This window comes from Monomorium pharaonis, chromosome 2, assembly GCF_013373865.1.
Source record: "Monomorium pharaonis isolate MP-MQ-018 chromosome 2, ASM1337386v2, whole genome shotgun sequence".
Taxonomy (NCBI): Eukaryota; Metazoa; Arthropoda; class Insecta; order Hymenoptera; family Formicidae; genus Monomorium; species Monomorium pharaonis.
This window is the reverse complement of record NC_050468.1, coordinates 16532059-16556085: the sequence shown is the minus strand read 5'-3', so window position 1 is coordinate 16556085 and position 24027 is coordinate 16532059. Positions and strand designations below refer to the sequence as shown.

At 26.3% G+C, this 24027-nt stretch overlaps 1 protein-coding gene across 18 annotated transcripts in view; it reads left to right on the top strand.

Annotated features, from left to right (window-relative positions):
• Nucleotides 1-24027, top strand: part of LOC105837723 (potassium channel subfamily T member 1) — a 213675-nt gene that overhangs the window by 78643 nt on the left and 111005 nt on the right. For 2 of the 18 annotated variants that reach the window (XM_036283235.1, XM_036283236.1), the window contains exons 2-3: nt 6178-6721; nt 22730-22979. The exons of 13 other annotated variants lie outside the window; for them this stretch is intronic. In XM_036283235.1, coding sequence (XP_036139128.1) covers nt 22732-22979 — 248 coding nt within the window. In that variant the 5' untranslated portion in view covers nt 6178-6721; nt 22730-22731. Of the gene's footprint in view, nt 1-6046; nt 6722-6771; nt 6787-22517; nt 22980-24027 lie in introns of those variants that run through there. 3 more of the 18 variants (XM_036283237.1, XM_036283238.1, XM_036283234.1) reach the window with 3 other exon arrangements.

The window sequence follows — 24027 nt, the reverse complement described above, 5'->3', positions numbered from 1 at the left end:
GTTAACAAAGATATTTAAAATGTATTTTAAATAAAACGTTTATACATAATTATATACAATATAAAAAAAAATTTGAATACTGCTATGAAAATATATATTATAAATGTACAATCATTTATTGAATTTATTTATCAGATTATAAACTTCAGATTGTAATAATGTGATTCAAAATTAAAGTTTGATCAATATTATTTTAAAAATATAATAAATAATAAATAAAATAGCATGACTAGATATATGTGAGAAATTTAATAATGATCAAATTAATATTAAACGAAATGTTATTTAATTAACGCTTATTTTTCATACCAATAGAATATTAAAAAGTTTTTGAATTTTACTTTGATTCTCGTTTTACTTTATTTAAACTTATTATACATAATTTCCGCGAGTCGTTAAGCGTAATTCTTGCTTCCGCCTTCGGAGCACTTGAGAAATCAATCGAATGCCTTTAACGATTCATTTTGATTGCTCGTAGAATTTATTCGAAAGGTAGAATTAAATAAACTCATTTCTCTGCTGTAACGTAAACAAATTTGTCTAAGCGAAAAAATAAGAAATCCGTTTCTGTTATGTTGATTTACTTAAGACTATTATTCAAATAATTTTATTTGATCTGTGGATTCAAGATAGTTTCCTACATTGCTTAATTAACGTTTTTTTTTTACATTTTTATCTCAAATTATTTATTTTTACATTAATTTAAAAATAAAGATTTTTTACGCTATTTAATTTGTGAGTAATAAAGAAAAATTTTCTATTACAAATAACGTTGTGTTTTATAATTATACAATTTTCTTATCTCTTTTAGTCGTCTCAAAGGTTTATGTCAAATGTCGTATTTCTATCACATTACTTTACAATAATTGCAATATAATAAGAATAATGGCGCACTATTGACTATAGGAAAAACTGTTACAAATATTCTTTAATAATAAATGTCATTTTGTTCTAAAATTATTTATTTAAGAAAAAGGTTTAACATAAAAGTATATATTTATGTATACAATATGTTATAAAAAAAAATATATATATATATATATACATATACATATACATAAAACACATAACTGAAAAGATAAATAGATATCTTTGCTCGTCCGGTACGTGCAATATCTCTTCATTAAAGGCAGTTGTGTTGTCGTCGTCTTGCGACGACACCTCGGACTTTAATTTGATCCACGGCTTCGAGCACTCAAGCACGTCGTCGCCATCGTCGTTGTCACCGAGATGTTTTCCCCAAGGCAGAGGCGGGATTGAATGAAAAGCTTCGCAATTAATCGGATATTCTCCGCTCTTTGCGATCTCACAACTGTGAAATTAGTAGACAGGCATTAGGTGGTGTAATTATGGATAACGATAGTGCTGTGAAAAGTCGTGCGAAAATCGTATTTGACTTTTGAACTGCGAAATATCACGCGTAATCGAATCTGATTCGGTTGGATTCCTTTGTACTATGATCATTTACAGACCTAACGCGATTTCCACTTTAGACTGCTGGAGACTATTTAGCCCAACAGCGCGTGTCTGTTATCAGCATAGCACAAGGTGGAAAGATAGCCCAGTATCCATCTGTCAGATGTATTAAGTACACAAAGGACAGAATCAGGTTTAAGTTTCATCATGTTTGCAAATTTTCGCATCATTTAAAGATTTTCAGTTTATTAAGAAAATATGCAACTTTTATAATAAGATTAATATGCTTGATATGTTTCCGTTATTAATAAATACAGTTGGATTATAACTTTTGAAAATTTTGAACTTTGAATTAAATTTGCTATTATTGCACAAAAGCTTTTGTTATTAGGAGAATCGAAAAGTAATGCTGTTTTTACACATATAATGTAAATGCTATATAATTTTGTTAATATAATAATTTATTATTCAATAATATAATTGCTTTTATTTTCTGTAATAGTCATCTACTTATTTATAATTTTTTAATTTTTTAAGGAAGAGAGAAACTAACTAGCTTTCTGCAATCTGACAAAGTTAGACCGCACATAGTTAAACAAACGCATTAAAATATTAAAACATTAGAATAGAAAGTACTTCTTTATCTGTTGTATTTACTTATTATATTTTTAATTACACACATCTGAGAGAAACATTTTATAAGCAAGTAATATTAAAATTTTATTTATATTTTTCAAATTAAAGCTAATTATATGCTTTTAACAAAGGAAAAAATTTATTAATTTATTGTAAATTTATTTAAAAAAAAAATAAATGAGCACACACATACATTATAGAAAATGGAGTATTATATATTACTATACATATATATACACTACTAAACATATACAAGGAGAAAATTTTAAAATCTTTATCCAGCATTAAAATATAGGTTAAATATTTTATACATAATTATACATAATATACATAATATTTATGGTATATAAAAAAACAAAAATTTATATTTATGTAAATGTAATTTATATATATTTCACAAAGATTTTTATGATGTTTAATGAATCTGATTTGTTCAATCTAAGATCAAAAATATTAAACTAAAATATTTTGATAAATATTTATGAAATAATTATTATAAATATTTAAATAATTATTATAAATACTAATGTGAACAGTTTTTAGAATTTTTTTATGCTCTTTGAGTTTGACACTCTAACAGTTTGAGTATTCTACATAATTATTTTTACGGTCTAACAAAATTATTTTTAGATTAATTAGATAAATCTAGTTAAATTTTTATATACGTTAGAAAACTGTTTCTTTTTTGTATATAAACTCTCTCTTTTATCGATGTAATTCTCTTTCTCTACAAATAAATTCGGAGAATTTTCTACCATATTTGCTGTTGTTCTTTTTTTTTTCTGTGTTCTGAGATTATATGTATAATTGGATTTGCGCGAACCTTCTTTAGGCTACACGATATAAAATATATTGCCGCGGAGTACTATTTTTGTCTTTCTTGTTCTGAAACCGACATCTTTTCTTATCGTAATATAACCAATTCGTAACAGTCCGTGATAAATTAAATGTTCCGTCAAAAATATAGTAGCAGAAAACAGATGGTCATAATTTTTATGATACCCAGTTTCGTAGTTAATTTTTGTCTAACTGTTTTGCTGTTTCCATCCAAAAGGTGTCAACGAGAAAAGTTAATTATACGGAGCCGCAACAATATTACTTGTTTCTTCTGATGTGTTCGTGGAATTTGTATTTTAACAATTTGATGCAAAGAGTATTATAACAGTATAAATAGTATAGAACACAACTATTATGTAAAATTATTTTTTATTTTAAAGCATGACAGAAATTTGCAAAAATATTGAACTAAAATTGCGTGTATCTATTTGTATAGTCATAAAAAGTCTAAAAATTTTTTTATCTTAAAAGAGTATAAACCAAAATAATATATTAATATTTGGAGATCTTTCAAACAAATTTCTATTGTTAATAGACAGAAGTGAATATTAGAAAATTTTGTACAATTTATTGAAATAGCTATCATATAACCTATTTCGGTGAGAAACGATCAGATTTTATTGGATAAAATACGACTCACTTGATATTGGAAACTACAAATCATAGAAAATAAATGAATTTATGCCATTAAATTTTTTTAATTACTGATAGTGTGTAATAGAAAAAAAACACAACTTTGCAAAAATAATAAACAATGTGTGCAAAAATTAAATTTAACTTAACATTTTTTTAGGATTAAATGTAAACTGTTTTAAATATAGATAAAATAGAAGTATACTTTTATGTGTTTAATGAAGAAAATGATTTTACACATATATGTATACTTTATATTTATATAAAGACTTTTATGATTATAACGTGTTGGAATACACATTGATTTAAAACTTAAAATCTATTTGCAAAAAAAGTTTTAAAACAAATTTTTTTCATTTGTTTAAAATATTAGTATATATTAATAATGTAATAATATTATTACTATTACCTACATTTATTTATATATTTAAACTTTTTTATAATGCATTTCTTGAAATTTGCAAATTAATTTTGAAATTTTTTTTTAAATAAAAAAAAATTTTTTAATTAAATGAAAAATAAGAGTTTATATAATGTGTAAAAAATTTGCAATCTCTCTCTCTTTCTCTTTCTCTCTCTCCCTTTATTTTGTTATTTTATGGAATGTATTTTAAGCAATAAACATGTAAATATGGAATATTCTGACAAAAAGATTTATTAGTTTGATAGAATATGCTCGTACATATACATATATACGGGTACAATAAAATATCAAATTTTTCTAAAATATCTTACAGTCTACATTTATGTTACTTTGAATATATCAATTAATTCTCCAACGGATATAAATTCGGATATAAAATATGATTTTGCCATATGAAGTACTTCAAAGAACATTGAATGAACAAAAATGAAAAATAAATGATAAAAAAGTGTAGTATAAAATGTGTAGTATAAAATTTATATCATTCTATCAGCGGCTTCTCTTTATTGAGTTTCGTTTATTCGACTCGAATCCAACAAACTTCTTTGATGACGAACCAAATTTTTTAATGCGCAAAAAGCATTACAAAAGCTTACTGCTTGTTATGATTAAAATTGTTATGGTAACAATGCAAAATGCCAGTTGGGTTTGCTGCTTTGGTCACGACATCATATAGTAAAACCTTTACTCAGGGTACGAAAATAGAATTCCAAAATTTTCTATAATTAATGTCTTTAAATAGATAGAGGCTGTAAGAAATTTAATGTAGTTTAACAGAATTTTAAATTTATTGATTCTTACATTGTAACCCAATTATGAAAATAATTTTTTACTACTGAAGCAGAAGTTGTAATGATTAAAATTGTAAATTACAATACTTGACGTTAAACTATTACTTTATCAAACTAGTTTCTGAACCTTTTCTTGAAAAGTAGGTCTGAATTTCAGCAATCTTTATTGTCATGTCCGTTGATTACAATTTCTTCAAATTAGTTTCTTTGACAAGCTTTTAGTATTGAAATGAGATTTTGTAACAAAGATTATGTTCTCTAATTTATTTTTCAGTATATTACAGACCATATACTCATATAATTGAAACACAATTTTCTCTTAAAGATAATAGAATTGTTCTTAAAATAATTTAATAATGTAATTAAACAATATATGGCTTTAGAAACTACATTTATTAATTATGCTCTTTACACATGTACGCGCAATAAAATAAATTATTAGATGATACAACACTCCTTAAGTTCGAATTTAATGAAATTATTTGTCTAATAGAAATTGTTTATCTCTCTAATCTCTCTTTCTCTTTTTTTTATTAGAAATATTAATAGCCGTAACGTAATAATTTAACATATTAGAATATACATATAATTATAATTTTAAATATATATATGTATAATGTATATTATAATTATCATTTTGAATATTTTCAAATGAATCATGGATTAATAAAAATTTTTCTGATTTTGCAACTAGTATAATAATGCAGTATAAGAGAAATTTGACTTTACCGTTGGCATAAATCACTGTTTCTATTGAATTAGATATATCGTGATAAACGTATATATAGTAGACAGTACTTTGCTATTCTCTTTAAGTATTTACTCAACTTGTGCCCTATCATCTTAACTGCATTTGAGCTATCTGCCCTTTGACGTAGACAGCTACTTGCGTCAACACTAAGTGCATTTGAAAACCGCATTAACAGTGGTTAACGCTTGCAATATTTATTATTTTGACTTAAAGAACTTAATATAAAAGTAATATTTTTAATTAAAGAATTATCCTTTTTTCGCTAATATGTCAATTTGTATTCTAAAAAATTTATTTAGTAATCATTAATATATTATTAATTATTATAAATATAATGTAGATAATAAATTTAATTTAATTAAAATTAAAGGAATTTGATGAAACATTTTAAAATGTTTTTTTAACGTGTAACGTTTTGCTTTTACTATAAATAAAGAAATAGAAAAAATAAAAGATGTTGAAATAAATATAACATTGAGAAAGTATAATTAAATTAATTTTAATATTAAAATGATATTATACAATTTGATCAATTGTGGTATAATTTATATTAATTTAATAAAAAAGTGTTTAATAAGCATTTAATAAAAAAGACAAATTTTATTTTTATGGACATTTATAATTGCAAAATTAACTTCTCTAGATTATTAAATCACATTTTAAATGGTTGTTGATATTCTTTATTACAGTTATCTTTTACTTGGAGTTGGTTAAAAAAATTTATGTACTCTAAGAATCAACGAAAGACATCTCGGAATCATGAAGATATTTCATTTGTAACATTGAAATTAATTGAGATCGTCGCTGAATACATTACGACGAATGGACCAAAAAGAAGAGACCATATTTTTTGATGAAATGTCATCCGTATGGAGATTAATTCGACCAATTCATGCGATATTAGAGCATATCGCTACAACTTTATCTATTTAACTATTCTTGGGGCCATTCTCTAAAAAAAATATTATAAACTAGTCAATTACCTTGAGCAGATATAAGGAGCTGAAGGAGCGGAAAAAATTGCAAAACTGAGATATTTTGTAGATATTTACAAAAAATTAAATTTGCATATTTCCGCGATCATATTTTTATTCAATATTCCGACTGAAAATAGCAGCGAGAATAGCCGTCATTACGCCGGCACGTAACATCGAGGTGACTACTTCGGGGGGAAAGTCCCTAATTTCGACGTGCTCGAGCAACTCGGAGTGTTGAGTGCGAAACGATCGCCAGGTACTGTGCACAGCTACGTTCAACAGAAAGTGTGTGTTGTACTTGTTGCACGAAATGTCTTGAGTGTAAGTGCCGATGTTTCATATTGACATAGCATGCATCCGAGCACGTTAATTAATGTCTAATTAATTAAGTGACATTATTGACGATTTATTGATTGTCTCTGCATGTATGCCATGCATGCTATATGAGATGCATATAATACTTGGAATAATTTATACAAATAGATATGGAAGTAGATGTTTTAAGTTATACTTTTTAGTACCAAAATTGATTAAGAGGAAAGATAAATCGTGTGTAATAATGAATAATTATAATATTTATATTAATATTCTTTATAATATATTAATCTTATGTAAATATATTAATAACTTTTAATGTAAGAAATTTCTTCAGTTTTCTATATTTCCTAATTATTATATTAAATTACACATATGTACACATACATAATAAAATGATATAAGATTTAAGTAGACTCAGGTTTGGTACACAAAACATTTCTATATTTATGTAGTAGCGGAAAGGTTATAGCTAATCTACACTGAAAAAAAAATTTATTAGATTGGAATAAATATTTTTTCAAATAGTACGAAGCAAAAGTTTTGTAAAAAATAAATAATATTTATTTCAAATAAGATATTATTTTCTATAATTTAGAAAATGTATTATACATTTTCTATCAATCTAGGAAATATATAATACATTTTCTAAATTATAGAAAATATTATCTTTGATTTGAAAAAATATTTATTTTAATCTAGTAAATTTTTTGTTTAGTGTAAGATACATTTTTTAGAAATTTATTTAGAGATGTAATTTTTGGCATTTATTAATAAAGATATATTTTACAAGTAAAGTAATAAATAATAGGAGAATAACATGATTTTGTACGAAAGTTTTTAATGACAAATTTATAAGTTTTAAAACGAACACATAATAAATAATATAAATATAAATTGTTGTAAGTATTTCAAATATATTATTTTATATATATTAAACGTTTTAACATATTTTACGCGCAAACTAGAGAAGCACAGTCTTCCTCATGCTATCATGATTATTTTATACTGTGCATTAGCGAAAGGTATAAATATGTGAAGAGATATTATTTCAGAGATTTGCCGTATTCTATCGTATTTTCATACGTAACTTTTTGAGCCAAGATTTAGTGGTAAGCTTAAAGTCCTCGTCGTAAACTCTCTTCGAAATGTGCTACGTATTCCCTGACGAGAGTATTTTAGCCATATCTTTTGCATCGTAAATATTTCGACTAGATAAAGGGAGCAAATAAACTTCTTAACAGAGACAATGATTCTAGTAAATAATATTTTGCGAATAACAGAATTACTAAATAAACACTGAGAGAAATATTTTTGTTAAATTAACAAGACAGAAGCTACTGTAGCAAATAATTTGCTGATGTAGGACAGCAAATGACTTTATTGTGGAAACAAATAATTTGTTACGTTTGATTTGCTGTTGTAGCCATTGAACTCTAAGTGAACAAATGTGATTTGTATTTTAGACAATATATTTCTTAAAATAACAAATGATGAGAAATGATTTGCAATGGTAATTGTTCCCTTTAAGCAATCCTTGATTTTGTTTTGGCAACTAAAAGCTTTTTCTCAGGTTGTACGGTTTAACATATAAGCAATATATAGTTTTTGTATGTGTAGTTATAATAAAATAGAATAAAGGTAATAAAATTCAATATTCTATTAATTCTAAATATTGAGGAAATCGGGAAATAATATTTATAAATATTTTTATAAATAATATGTAAATAGGTTTATTAATATAATTTAATTATTATTTAATAATATAATCATCATTACTTTTCAAATTTCAATGTTATGATTAATAAATTACGTACACCGGAAGAAAAAATCATTTGCAGTAATCACAAAATCATCATATTTTTGTAGTCATTTTTGGACCCAACCATATTTATATAAGTATTCGATTATAGCTTGTTTAAACTACATTAAAGTTTTCATAATCATAATATTTGTCTGTACAACTTATGATATGGTGCCATAACCAAAATTTTTATAGAGTAAGTTGTATCATGAAGCAATCACTATATATATATAAACATATGATTATTATTACTAATATTATAATAATGATTACTATAAAAATAATATTCTTGACTATAATTGTTTTACTGTGCAACTATATTATAGTCGCAAATATCACGCATTTTTCTCAGTATACGCTTAAAACACGAATTAAGAAAATATAAAAACAGTATTGTGAAAACTTTTGATAAAAATACTATCAATAAGAAAAAATGTAAAGAATTTATTGACGTTGCATGCGAATAATTCTTCTACTGCAGTATTAACGATGTACACTGCATTGCGGCAAAGAAAGAATAATGTGTACATATATATATGTCATGAACAATTATGGTTTTATTTTATTTTCTTTAATCAATAATGTATAAAAAAATTTTATGTAAACACATCTGTTTTTATATTTTTAAATTCCTTTACTTCGCTCAAACTACTGAGCAAGTTAATAAGTAAATTGGAAAATCGTTGTTTCTTTGGAACTTAGGATTATATCAATTGCTGCAAATGTACCGCAATGCGCATTGCAGATACGCGTGATTTTCTAGTCAAATTTTCAAATTTACATCTCGTATGAGTCATGAAGATAAATTGCATATAAATTTTAGGTTAAATAACTTGGATTTACATCCGATTTTTAAATTTTACAAATAAAATTTTATTTATTTTTATGTTAATATTCTACATTTAAAAATAGATTTAGCAGATTTATTTCTCTTTATTTTTTCTATTTAGAAAAAAATCTTTTCTTTGGAATAAAAATTTGAATTAATATTTTTAATTATCATTTATTTGCAATTTATTTTAATTAGTATTAATAATTAAAATATTTTTCGTATTTTAATTATTAAATATTTAATAATTAGAACAAATTTAATTAGGTTTTTAATTAAATTTTAACAAAAGAGCCAATGATTTTAAATTTATTCAAGAATATATACAATTGAGATTTTTCTTGATTATCTAGAGATAATAATTATTATATCTTTTTTATTTACTGTAAAGTAAAATTGAAAATACTTTGATAATATAAATATTTTTTATAACAGTTTTTTTAGGAAATCTAAAATCTTATTACATAAATAATGAATTAAAATTTTATTTATAATTATTGTGTAATAAGCGCCTTTTAAACTAACGTGTGTTTTGCGTGACTATTTTAATACGTCTTATATTATATTTATACCTTTGATATAATTAATATATCAGATTTATTATGATAACAGTAATTAAAAAATACACATTAGAATATTTAAGTTCTCTTATTAATCAAACTATTAGAAAATGTAGTAGCAGCGACATTCGCGTATCAATATGCTTTAAGAGCATTCCATTATCACGATGCTCTTAGTGCAAGGGAGCAAAACTGAGATAGCACTTGAACACATAGCTGCTGCACTCACGCCCAGCCCTCTCTTTGCTTTCTCCCTTTCTCATATATCTGGTAGCTCTCGCAAATGAAGCTGCGAGGTCATAAAGCATTGGCCAGTTTAGACTGGAGGATCGGTGTAATCGAGGAAATGAGATGAAAGGGCAGAGTTCGTGGTTTCTGGATACAAGTAGGATTTGCAACGACGAAGTCAATAATTGAACCGAAACCTCTGGTTTCAAATGGGAATAAGAAAGAAAGAGAGAGAAAGAGAGAGAGAGAGAGAGAGAGAGAGAGAGAGAGAGAGAGAGAGAGAGAGAGAGAGAGAGAGATAAAAACTTTATGATAATGTAATGTAAAATAAAGATTGATCTTTCTTTCTTAACTTTTGGTCATTAAATATTTTACAGGTCAACGATTGCTCGGCATATTCAAAGAATTCGAATTATGCTGCTTCATATTTAAATAGTATAATTGCACTAATTTAGTTCAGTTTTTATGCTTTATATACAGTAACCGAGTAAACAAAATACCATACTATTTCTGTTGAATTTTTATGTCAAATAATGAATGTAAAACTTTTAAACGCACTTAGAATAAATTAATTCATTTCTATTAAAAAAAAATGTATTTAGAATAAATTATTTCAATATACAATACAATAACTTGTGTTTTTCTTAGATTTATATTATTATATTTAAAAGATATTATTGCGATTTTAAAGTAACAAAAATTAACTCTACCAAAGTTTGAGTATATAATCCATATGAAAATATTTTAACAGAAATTTACAAATAAATTACTGTTTTTCTAAAATTATTATATTAAACATTATATTAACATTGTTACATTAACATTAAATATATGTAAATATAAGGTAAATTGCAATTAGATTCAATGAAAAAAATTCTTATTTTATTATTATAAAATTTTTTATTTGATATACATTTGCTTTATTGATGATCTATATGTAGCATTTTTCGCAAAAATTGTTACTTAAAAATTTACCTAACGTATTGTTTTAGATTAATTCAAGTTGTGCATAATACCAATAGGTATTAGCTTATTTTCAGATTTACATAATTTGCGGAGTGTATTAAATGCAAATTTTATTAGTTGCGAAAATTTACCATATTACAAACTTAAGCTGATAATTTTCTATTTTATATTGGTACACAGTTATAAACTTATATCTATTTTTGTGAAAGCAAGCTTATATTATTTTATTTTGTATTAAGTATGAAAAAATGTTCTATATTTACGCATTTATTTTTTAAATATATTTTTAAAAGATGAATAGTATACAAATAAAGACATTTATAATATTAATTTTTTATCTACATATCAGATGATAATACTTTAACATTTTTATTAAAAAATGATCAATATAAAATTTATTTAAAAACATTGTATTAAAATTTATAGTTTTAATGTAACACAAAATTATTTAAATTAGATTAAATTTTTTAAATACACAAATTAATATTAAACGTGCAACATGTATAAGATGTGTTATTTTCCGTAGCTTATTTATTAATGCATATTAAGTAAATAAATTGAAATCAGTCTTTGTTCTCAGAAATTTAATTTATTTCAATAGAACAAGAAAAGTTAGTGGAATAAAAGATGTAGTTTAGAAGTTTGTTTGGTTGCCACATTCTCTGCCACATTTGGTGGCACAGTACTATAAGAAATGTCAAGCGTGCGCATGTAGCGAAAATCAATTGCCACTCAAAACAGGTGGATGCAATATTATTTTTATTATGGTAATCTCAAAGCACAAGATTCAAGCTTTAATTAAATTCTTTTTAAAAACCTCTATCAGATTTACTTACTTATATTATACATTCTAAAAATGACTAGAAATGTAGTTTTTTGCACTTTTGATCTCAATTTTTTGAACAACATGAAAATATTTGCTAAGATTCGAATTCTAAATTCAACGACCAAAATCTACAAAAAATAACACATCTTATGCATGTTGTATGTTTAATATGGAACTGTGTTATTTAATGCTCGATACTTTTAAGTTTTTAGCTGTTTATTTTTATATCTGCAAAAATCTGCCACCCCCTCCCCCTGAGTAGAGTTATGAGATTTGGAAAGATTGTTTCCTTGAAGAAGCTTTCTAGTGAAAACTTGACGAAAAGAATGCATCAATCTACTCTAGTAGCTTTCATGAAATGTACTTTTACGTATTGCATTTTCGTCTTTGCGATACCATCCAAATGCAGATACTATATCTGTCAAAAGAATCTTTTCAAAATGCTCTTTTATATGTATTATACTATATATATGTATATAATTACCAATTTAATTATAATTGAAAATGTAATAATTTGTTTAGTCAAAATATCAAATAATTTGATTTAACATACATATGTATTATATTTTTGTAACATAAAGATTCCAATTTCAACTTATTTAATAACTCATTTAATTACGATAATAACGATTATTGTAAAATTATATTTAATTATTTAATATATTATTTGCTTTTATGTAAAATTATTCTATAAATAATATTAGTTTAATAAATTTTTTTCTCTCTCTCTCTCTCTTTCTCACTCTAGTTTGTATTATTATAAATGTATATTATATTTTTCTTATGTTACTATTTTATTATGTATTATTTTTTAATTTTAAATAATAGTTTTTATTATCTTCATTTTATATTGCTTTTTACATAAAACCTTTTGTTTATTGACAGTTTATTTAATAAATTATTTATTATTTATTTAAAGATTATTTTTATATTTCAAATTTTTTTATGTTAAAAATAATTATTATATTTACGTTTATTATACCATGTCTGTTAATTGTAACGTTTTATTAAATAATGAAATACAATTTAGTAATTCCTCATGTAAGTAATGCGCACACACACGCACACACGCACACACATTATATACATTTTGTCCAAAATAGATCGAACATGTCGAGCAGAAAACACGTACAAGTTAATTTCAGAAGATTTATTCACAGTCAACGTTAATACTAGCAATTTCGACTATTTACCTTTCTTCCAAGATTTATCGTTAGAATTTAGCGTATGTTTCACGGATTATATATACTGAAAAAGAAAAAAAAGGGTAAGATTAAGAGAAAAAAGGAAAAGCAAAGTAAAATACCTGAGCCTAATATAAAGCTCACTTAATTTTTTTCAAAAATTTATTAATGGAAATATTGAAATAAATTAAATAAGAATAAAATCTTTAATTACTTACAAAAATTAAAAAACGCGTTTTTATATAGAATATTTTTAAATAAAAAAAAATTTTTAGTTCTAATATTGGACCTTATTAATGCTTATAAATATAATCAAAATTATATTTAAATATAATTATATACAATTAATATATTATAGTACTAAAAGGTCTGAATAAAAATAAATTAAAAATAACAAAGGAACAAAATGTCATTTTTTAATTTAAGTTTTTAAATTATTATTATGCATTTCTGGAGATCAGTATTTATCACTTTTATATGAAGATGTTATTAGCACCAGGTATTACAGAATGGCTTTGTTGAATATAAAATTAGTGACCGGATAAGTGAGGATTAAAAGACACTAATTTTTTCTATAGTTAGGAAGTTGAATTATTATATTATATTATAATATTAAATATAAAACACACACACACAGAATTCTATTTTAATTCAAAACGCAAAAATGTAAAAAAATTACATTTAATCCTTATAAGATCCTTTGTTTTATATAGATATATAAAGAAAACGCAATAGCCACATATAAAAGTAAGTCTATTTAAAGACTGTTGGCAAAGAATAAATAAAAATCTAAGAAAAATAATATGCAAGACATTTCTTGAAAAATCTTATCCTTAAAACATTTTTTTTATAGAGAGAATATTTAATTTTATGAGAGTTATACGTGAATACTGATCTTGGGAATTGAATCAAAAATATTCCTAGAATAGCATTTTTTAAAACGAATCATTTGAATAGGCAAGAGACATCGCCATCGGTGTCCACGGATAGTCGATTGGGTGATAATGGGTTAAGTGATAAAATTTTACAGTTTATTATTATTCAAGTTACAATTTTAAATTGTTTTTGGAGCTAATGTGTACAGCGATATAAGTATAAAATTAATTTTACATATCGTTAAATAGAGATTAAACTTAAAATTATTGTATTATAAAATGTAATACTTAAATAATAATTTATTATTATAAATAGTGACTTTTATAGCAGATCTTTCCTTAATTATTTATTACATAATAATTTAATTAACCATATTATAATAAATAAACACATTTAATTTATTATTACATTGCAAATTTTTATAGTAACATAATTCTGTAAAATTGTTTTACTTTTTGAATATCAACTTTTTAAATTAAATTATTAAAGTAATTTTATTAGATTACATTACATTCTTTCTATGATCTTCTATTGCTTTAAGTAGATAATTGGATTCAAAATAATAATTTATTGTAGACTAGCATTCGGAACAATTCTGAGAATAACATATTTTATGAAGAGTAGCTTGACATTCGCTAAGCTATTTACAAGAGTACTGTAGATCAGGAGTGTCAGAGGTCTCCTGACACTCGCGGTACTATATCTTGGTCAGTGCTCTCTAGAGACCATCTTGCCATCGCCCAATAAATCTCAAAATAGACCTAGCTGAACAAACGTTAATTATGTTTCCTACAAGAATTTCTATTGCAAAACTCGGATATGATAATACAATGTTTGTCACTATTTTATCTAATAAATTATATAGTATAGCAAATTATATAGTATAGTATAGTATATAAATTATATAGTATATTATACTATATAATTTATTGTACAAAGCGTTAAAGATAATTAAATTTATCCGCAAAGCATATTTTAAAAGAAAATAAAAAGAAAAATACTTTATTTTATTATTTAACAGTAAATAACTTAAATTTAAAAGTATAAATTTATATATAAAATGTAGTCAGTAGGACAGCATCGTTAACAATTTTTCGAAAGAAACCGAGCATATTAAAAATTAAAGGTATTTTAAAAGAAACACGCGTTACGCATTCAAAATGCAATTACTTACAATTAGTATTGTGTTTAATTATTATTTTTTTGTAGCTTATCATTAAGAGATGCTTTTTATAAAATTTTCAAGTGCGTTTTGTATAAAGACTTCAAATCTCTTAAACGTGTCAAAATAATTGCTTGAAAATTAATATTTGTTTTCATTGAATCTTTGTTTTTTTATAATTAATCAGATATTTTTAACTGAATTTTCGTCTTGAGTTTAAAAAGATAATTATGATGATTTTGTTTTTGAATATAAAAGTAAACAAGTCTTATAGAAAACATGCAGGTAATAAGCTGTAATAATAATGGTGATTAAATATTATGTACTAAATAAATGTATTTTAGTGTATGTTATGTATTTTTTAAACATGATTTTAGTTTTTGATATACTTAATTTCTTTCAGAAAACCAGTTGGCGATACTCTAGTATTACTAGCTGTACATTTTATTTGCAAGTACTTAATTATAAAAAATGTACAAATAATTATTTAAATGTAAAAATAATTTTTTTATAAAATAAAGAAATATGATTGAATTGTTTTCACACAAATTTATTATTACGTCAATTATCGCATCATGCTTATATACGTTATCTACGTATCTTATGGTGTCTTAGAAAGGTTATCGCCTAGATCGCTAGTTATATTATTAAGCAAGGAAATAACCGATAGCAATCCAAAGGATTTAATTAAACTTGCATAATACAGAAGAGGACCACGTTGATTGCCAACGGCTATCTTCGTCGATAGCGAAGGGAAGTTTATAACTTGGTGCCTTCCTGTCGTGTCTTAATTGCGTCAAAGTAAAACTAAATGTTAATATTTGTATTCTTTCTCGTATCTCTGAATTTTATTAACTTTTTTTTAAAAAGTCGAAATTTGAGACTCTAGTAACGTTGGATTTTCTTTTGTACTTTTTATTACAATACTTTTTATAATTATTATTATTTTGTTGAACAAGGATCAATAAAATCTTTATTATACATAATTTTATTTTACTGAAATGTTTATTTAACAAATAATTATGTATTAATACTAATTTTTTTTTAATTATATACAGAATTTAATACGTAAATTAAAATTTAATGTTATACAATTTATTTGTTATTGACAATCTAGTTTTGAGAAGAAGATATTTATTTTGTATATAAATTGTCTATTGTCTTTAAAGTCTTTATTAACTTGATGTATTAATTAATAAAGTAATTAAATGTTAATTATTTAAGTGTTTACTACTTTTACTACTTTAAAATTAAATTTATATATATACATGCTTCTTATTGTAAAACATTTTTTTATAAAACGGATTTTTTACTTTAATTCAATTCACTTCTTCATTTTAATTAGTCATTCTTATCCCTTTTACCTTCGTGAGTATTATCTGAACACTGGGGAATAGGATTATTGTTTATTTATCAGGTATGGTCCCGCGTCAGAATGTCGTTTAAATATTTAGACCTTAAGTGAATTATATCTCTTCTGATCAATCTCAAAGTGTAATAGGGTTTTCTGTTTACATCAAGTTTCTTCTTTATGTAGACCGCTGTGTAACATCCACATCTGAATCATTTTGACATGTAACGTCTTTTGCTTGGAATATTGCGCAAGAAAGCCTCAGTAAATACCTAAGATATAGGAAAACGATTGATGAATAATTAACCGTTACCTTAAATGTAAATAAATATAAAGATATAAGTATTTCCTGCACACATAATCTCTGATGTTTAAAGAACGAGGTCACGTGTACATGTATGTACGACAAAACGATGATTGGTATCGCAAATAGAAATGACTTAATCCAATTTAGAGAATTTGCGCTTCGCTGCTTGCTGGAGTTATGCATATAGATAGATGATAAATCGAAACCTTATTGGCTCGTTAGTAGTCTGCCGAATCTTCGGCCCTTATCAATTTAGGTCTCCAACTAATAAGGCCGTTCAGTCTATTGGAAATATAAGTATTATATTTGCGAATAATGAGAACATGTAAGACGTTATATGAAAAGATCATTTTAATTGCGATAATCAACAAAAACGTTTTTTGTATTTATACATGAAACAGGAAATTAATTGGATTTTATAGTGTTACCAGAAGGTTGACCTAAATTGCAATCTGTTTTTGATGTTGATTAAGAGAGCACTTTCGTTATTGATTTAATCATTTGTTGACATTGTTTCGTAATATATTTAAAAAAATATATAATATTACTTTGTGGATATATGTTTATTAATTAGTAATTGCTTGGAAAAAGTAATTTATATATACTATTTAACCTTAGAACGTCACACCAGAATAGTTTTGTACTCCAGTGAATGTACCTTTTAATTTAGCAGATGAAGGGATTGATTCGGGACACCAACCATTCAATTTAAAGTCTTAAAAATGGAGAGAGACATTAGCTGGCATTAAAGCACCATTAGCTTCCGAACAGTAAAGTGGTAGTGGGATACGTTTATACTCCAGTTTGTTTTGTGTTCACGTTTTGATACCGCCATATAAAATACTGTGTTTTTTGGTATCAAAATGACTTTTCCCATACTGTTTGTCTACATTTTAAAATAGTAAATGTGTTTGCATGTACTGACTTTGACTAGTAACATTTTTTGCTTCAAAACTCTGGAATTATGAAGATTTTGAAGATAATCTTCTTACTTGAATAACGTATTTTTTCTGTGCTAAATTAAAAAATAAACATTGTTTACTATTTTAAAGTAAAATAAAAAAGATTGATTGTGTTCTTATTTTTTATTTTTTTAGCATTTTTTTACCTCTTTTTGACAAAATAATTATACATTTTAAACAATACCCAAAATCTATTTATCCCGGTTTTAGATCTATCTTTTATCTTTTTAAAACTGTTCTTTTTAATTCGTTAAAAATTAATAAAAATTAACGATAGATAAAAAACTCATTTTTGTAATTTTTAAAATTTAATTTTGTTTAAATTAATTTTTAATGTATTTAATGTTAATTAATATTGTTGTAAATTATTGTTTTTGCCGTGAAAAACGAAGAGATTCATATAGCATAATGTTGATTTTAACCCATCTGTTTAATGCAGAACGCTTGGAAAGGAATAAGATACATTTATAACTCAGTGTGACGTTTGAAATAAAAAATAAGTTTACCATTCTAGGAATAAAATTATCTTTTTTTTTAAATTGATAGGTAAGACTATCATCTTTAAATATCTTTAAATTTTTTATTGTTGAATATTTATTTATTACATTATAATATGATAAATTTAATTAGTATTATTTCCACAATTTTATTTGAGAATATAAATTTTAATACTCGATTTATTTACTGCGATAATTTGATTTATTTGATATAATGGTAGCAATTTTAAATTGGTTTGACCCGGCCCAAATAGTCTAGCTTCGTGAAAAACGTAAAAGAGCGGCGCTCGTAAAGCAGCTGTTTGCTGTAGAGACGAAGAACGGGGCTATATGCAACATTTTCACCCTTGGGTCAAGATGAAGGTGCCCACGGATGTGAATTTACGATGTTACTAGGCGGTAGAGTTACCTCATTACTTTCTTTCTTCACAGTATAATGGATGCAGCTCCGAATGCCATCTTTTGCTTTTGTAGCGCTACTCTGTAACGCAAGTTTTACGAGGAGTGCAATTGAAAAATTTTTTTAAAAAAGTATGAAATCTTTACTAATCTTTAGATACACAAAAATATATTATATATACATATATATGTGTGTATACAGAGAGAGTAAGACAGAGAGAGAGAGAGTAACAGAGAGAGAGAGTAACAGAGAGAGAGAGAGAGAGAGAGAGAGAGAGAGAGAGAGAGAGGGGGAGGGCAGGGAGGGCAGGGAGGGCAGGAAGAGACAGGGAGAGGCAGGAAGAGGCAAGGAAAGGCAGGGAAAGACAGGGAGAGACCGGGAGAGACCGGGAGAGACAGGGAGAGACAGGGAGAGACAGGGAGAGACCGGGAGAGACCGTGAAAGACAGGGAGAGACAGGGAGAGACAGGGAGAGACCGGGAGAGACAGGGAGAGACCGGGAGAGACCGGGAGAGACCGAGAAAGACAGGGAGAGACAGAGAGAGACCGGGAGAAACCGTGAAAGACAGGGAGAGGCAGGGAGAGACAGGGAGAGACCGGGAGAGACCGGGAGAGACAGGGAGAGACCGGAAGAGACCGGGAGAGATAAGGAGAGACAGGGAGAGACCGGGAGAAACAGGGAGTGACAGGGAGAGACAGGGAGGGAGAGAGAGAGAGAGAGAGAGAGAGAGAGAGAGAGAGAGAGAGAGAGAGAGAGAGAGAGAGAGAGAGAGAGAGAGAGAGAGAGAGAGAGAGAGAGAGAGAGAGAGAGAGAGAGAGAGAGAGAGAGAGAGAGAGAGAGAGAGAGAGAGAGAGAGAGAGAGAGAGAGAGAGAGAGAGAGAGAGAGCGAGATAGAGACGAGATAGATAGAGAGAGAGGCCTAGACGATAGAACTATATATGTACTAGCGAGAGCTATACTGTAGACCGGCGGACTCGACGGATATCGAGATCATCGGAGACACGGATAGAGCAATCTTAGACACCCGTTCATCCGGATAGAGCTCAACGTGGACGACCTGTAGAACTGGAAGAGCTGTAAGAGACCAAGAGAGAGAAACTGGGAACTGACGGGGACCGGAGATGACCGGAAGAGACGGGATAAACAGGGAGAGACCGGGAGATACGAAACCGGGCAGGAGAGACGGGAGAGACGAAGAAAACGAAAATCGAGAACGGGGAGGAGACGGAGAGACCGGGATAGACGGGGATAAGAGACGGGTAGAGACGGGAGTGAACGGGAGACCCGGAGAGAACGAGGAAGAGGGGAGAGACGAGGGAGAGACCTGGAAAGATGGGAGAGTGGGGAGACCGGGAGTGACGAGAGGGTAGAGACGGGAGAGGACCGGTGAGACGGAGAGACGGGAGAGACTGGGAGAGCGGGGATGAGCGGATCAGACGGGGAGAGACGGATAGAGACCGGGAGAGACCGAGAGAGACGGAGAGACCTGGCGAGAGAGAGAGAGAGAGAGAGAGAGAGAGAGGAGAGAGAGAGAGAGAGAGAGAGAGAGAGAGAGAGAGAGAATTATTTCATATAACGTACTATTGTATATTAATATAGATAGATTAATAATATGTATTTATATTATAATTATTTTTTATAAATTTTTTAAATAAAAATTTTACGTAGGAAATTATTGATTATTAATAATCTACACTTTAATAAACAAATACAAAAGTGCAATAAAATGTGTTTAATGATCATACTAAGAGAAAAAAATGTTGGATTTAAATAAATATTTTTTAGAATAGTATTAATAACATAAAGTATAGGAAATCAGTAATATTTATTTCAAATAAGTAATATTTTTTAAATTATAGAAGGTATTACTTATTTTAAATAAATATTATTGATTTTCTATAAAATACGTTATTAATACTATTCAAAGAAATATTTATTTGAAATCAGCTTTTTTTCAGTGCTTGATATTCAGGTTTAGTTTCAGAAAATAATATGTATTTCTTTAAATTGCTTTAAAATCGCGCGATATACATACTTATTATAAAATAAATTTCATGATATTGAGATATGTTTTATAGAATAACAATAACTATTTGTTATATATCTTATACAAATAATTAAAAATTTATAAATAGCTAATTTTTTTAATGATAAAATTCTATAATAAAAAAGAAAGAAATATATGAAGAATATTGAATTAAAAATTAAAAATAAATTTCAAGCGTACAATTTGCATAAACTGTTACAACATTGAATGCGCATGAAAATATTTTTTATTTGCATGACATTGTTAAACGTTTGAATTCAATTGATTGTATTAAATACATATTATTATATTAATGAAGATAGAACAAATTTAATTGACTCCGAAATTTAAATAGATGTTTATGAATGAACTGCCAAGTTTATCAATAGTAAATTAAATAATTTATTTAAATTTGATGAATTATTGAAAACGGATAACCATTAAATGGATCTACTGTTTTATGACTATACAATTCATGTTGAAACATTGCAAAACATTATGATGATTATTTTTATGAAATTGAAATGTGAAATATGTTGTAAATAATTGATTAGTGTATTTGCATGTGTTTTGAATATGAATGAATTGTGTTATGCAGTGCATGATGCGTTTCTTGCTTTATCACTTATTTTTTAATATTTGTGTCTCAAAAAAATATTAGATGTAGAATGAATGTGTAATATAATGATAATACAATTAGGAATGTGTTAAAAGAATTTTTTTTATGTAAAATTTTGTATGATTATAAGAAATCAATTATACATGATTTTTACATGTATATCCTATTAGCAATAATTCAAATTTCCATAAATATTCTAAATATTGAGAAACATAATTATATTAAAATAAATATACAAATTAAAAAATACGTATTTATTTTTTTGTTAACTTTTATTAAATATAGATTTATAAAAATATGAAGAATATTTTATTTAATTGCAAGGGTGTAATTATTTAAAAAAGAATAGATAAAATTGTAAAAATTATTTACGCAATTTATTTATTTTAATAACCTGTTGTTTTAGAAGTTATGCATGGAGAAAACAAAATATTGCAAGTATGTGTAAATCATATCTATAAGTTGCAATATAATTTCTATAATTGACAATGTGTTTAATTTTGTATGTGTATGGTTTTCAATTTTATGAAGTATTTTAAATCAAGAAGAAAACAGAAGTATATGTGGAATTTTTATTAAATAGAAAATTTTTTAAATTAATTTTGTTACATTTTTTAAATATATAAAAAAATTTTATTAATTTTTAATTCTAATATTACCTACTAATCTTTTAAATTTACGTATGCAATAATTGTAACTTTTCAAACATCTAATAAATTCACGGCATTGATATCAAGAATAGGAAGATTAAAAACTGAAATAACCATGAATGGTTATGTTGACATTTTCACATCAGCGAACAAATTCAAGCGGACAAATCTTGAGATTTACATCCATGTGAATGACTTTTCATCAACGCAGTCGCTTTATTTCTCTGAAGAGAGATTATGAAATGTGTCAGATGTTTCAGTATCCGACTGAAAAGTGACATAAAGAATGATGTAATCTACGCTTTTCCAGATTGTTGGACTCAATCCGCAACATTTTATGATTTTATTTTTTTATGTAAAGGTTGTCTAATTCAAAGATTTAAGAATTTTATAATGCAAATAATTTTGTATGTAATGATTATTTTATGTATAAGTACAGGAACTATGTGAATTATTTTTAACTCAACAGATTTTTTAAATATAATTTTTTTCTAAGTATAAAAAAAATAAAAATTTTTATTAAATAGTTTAAAATTATCTTTAGTATTTAGATATAACACTATTAGCGCAGTGATATAATAATGTTTGTTAGTAACGAACATTTTAAAGCAAAATTGTATTTTTCTGTCTTATTTAAAATACTTCGTAAAACCGAATACATAAGCAGTCGTTTGATCGCGAGTACTTGCGTGATGAGCGCAGACATGTCGATATACTTCTTCCGGCTGCACAACCTGCGCCGTCAGGCGGAGGAGGTACGCAAGAAACGACAAAAACGTGGCAGAGGCAGCCAGGGAGGTCAACTTGGGACCAACCATACGGACCAGTCCCAACCAACGGCTGGATCCATGCAATGCTGCAATCGGATCCATCGAGGCCCAAGCAGACTCTTCGAGCGGGCCCCTTTACACCCTAGCGACTCACTTGATGAAATCGCCTTACAAATACCGAGGTAAACTTTTCACTTGCACGCTTCAGTCTCGAAACATTCTTCATTTTTTGTGGCCGCTTCTTTTTTATTGATCCTTTGGACAGTTATAGCTCGTGATTTATACAGTAGCTTAGAATTCTTAATTTATTAATACTTAATTTATTAACTCTTAAAAATATATAGTTTAAAAAATATATACTATGTGTAATTTTTTAATATCTAAGTGTAGTTATGCTTTTGTATATATAATTACGTTTTGAAAGATATTTACGTGCAGTTTTAGTTAATAATATGTTTTTAATAACTTCTAAGAAAGAAGGCATTATTAATCTTATAAACAATGAAGCTTTTTTTAATAATCCATAACACATATCATGACTTAATGTCTTATGACTTGTATGTTACTTATATGTCTAAAATATACTTTAAGTTGTAATACATCTTAAACCATGGTATAAGAATATAATATTATTATACATATACCTAATGATGACAAACTAATAAAACTATCTTCTTTTGCTTCAAGATTAGCACAATATCAATTTCCTATTAGATGGACAAAGTTTGCGTAAAGTTTTAAGTTAAGAACTTTTAAATCATTAAACTGGTTTTAAATTGTTAGACAATATATCCAGTTATGTAACAGTGCATTTTTTATTGTTTCTTTCAAAGTTATTTGCTTTATAATTTGGAGCAAATTTTTAATTGGTTGGCCCTTCTTCCGGAATGGTATATGTTATACTTGTACACCATATCTAACCAATGAATAAATGGTTTATATAGAATTTACATATTTACTTTAAAATGTAAGTTGTCATATTATGATTATATTTAATGTTATATCGCATTGGAAATCATAAATTATAAACGATATTTAGATGACACCATGCGAAATGTTCAGTATAAGTTATAAAAGCTGAAATGCAGCTTATCATCATTTAAATACATTCATGAATTTTTGTATTTTAATCCTCTTAACGGATTCATTAAGACTTTATCCATAAATTTGTATTTTGCTTTTCCAACATGGAACACTGTTTTATATTTGAAGAAATAACTTGATAAAACG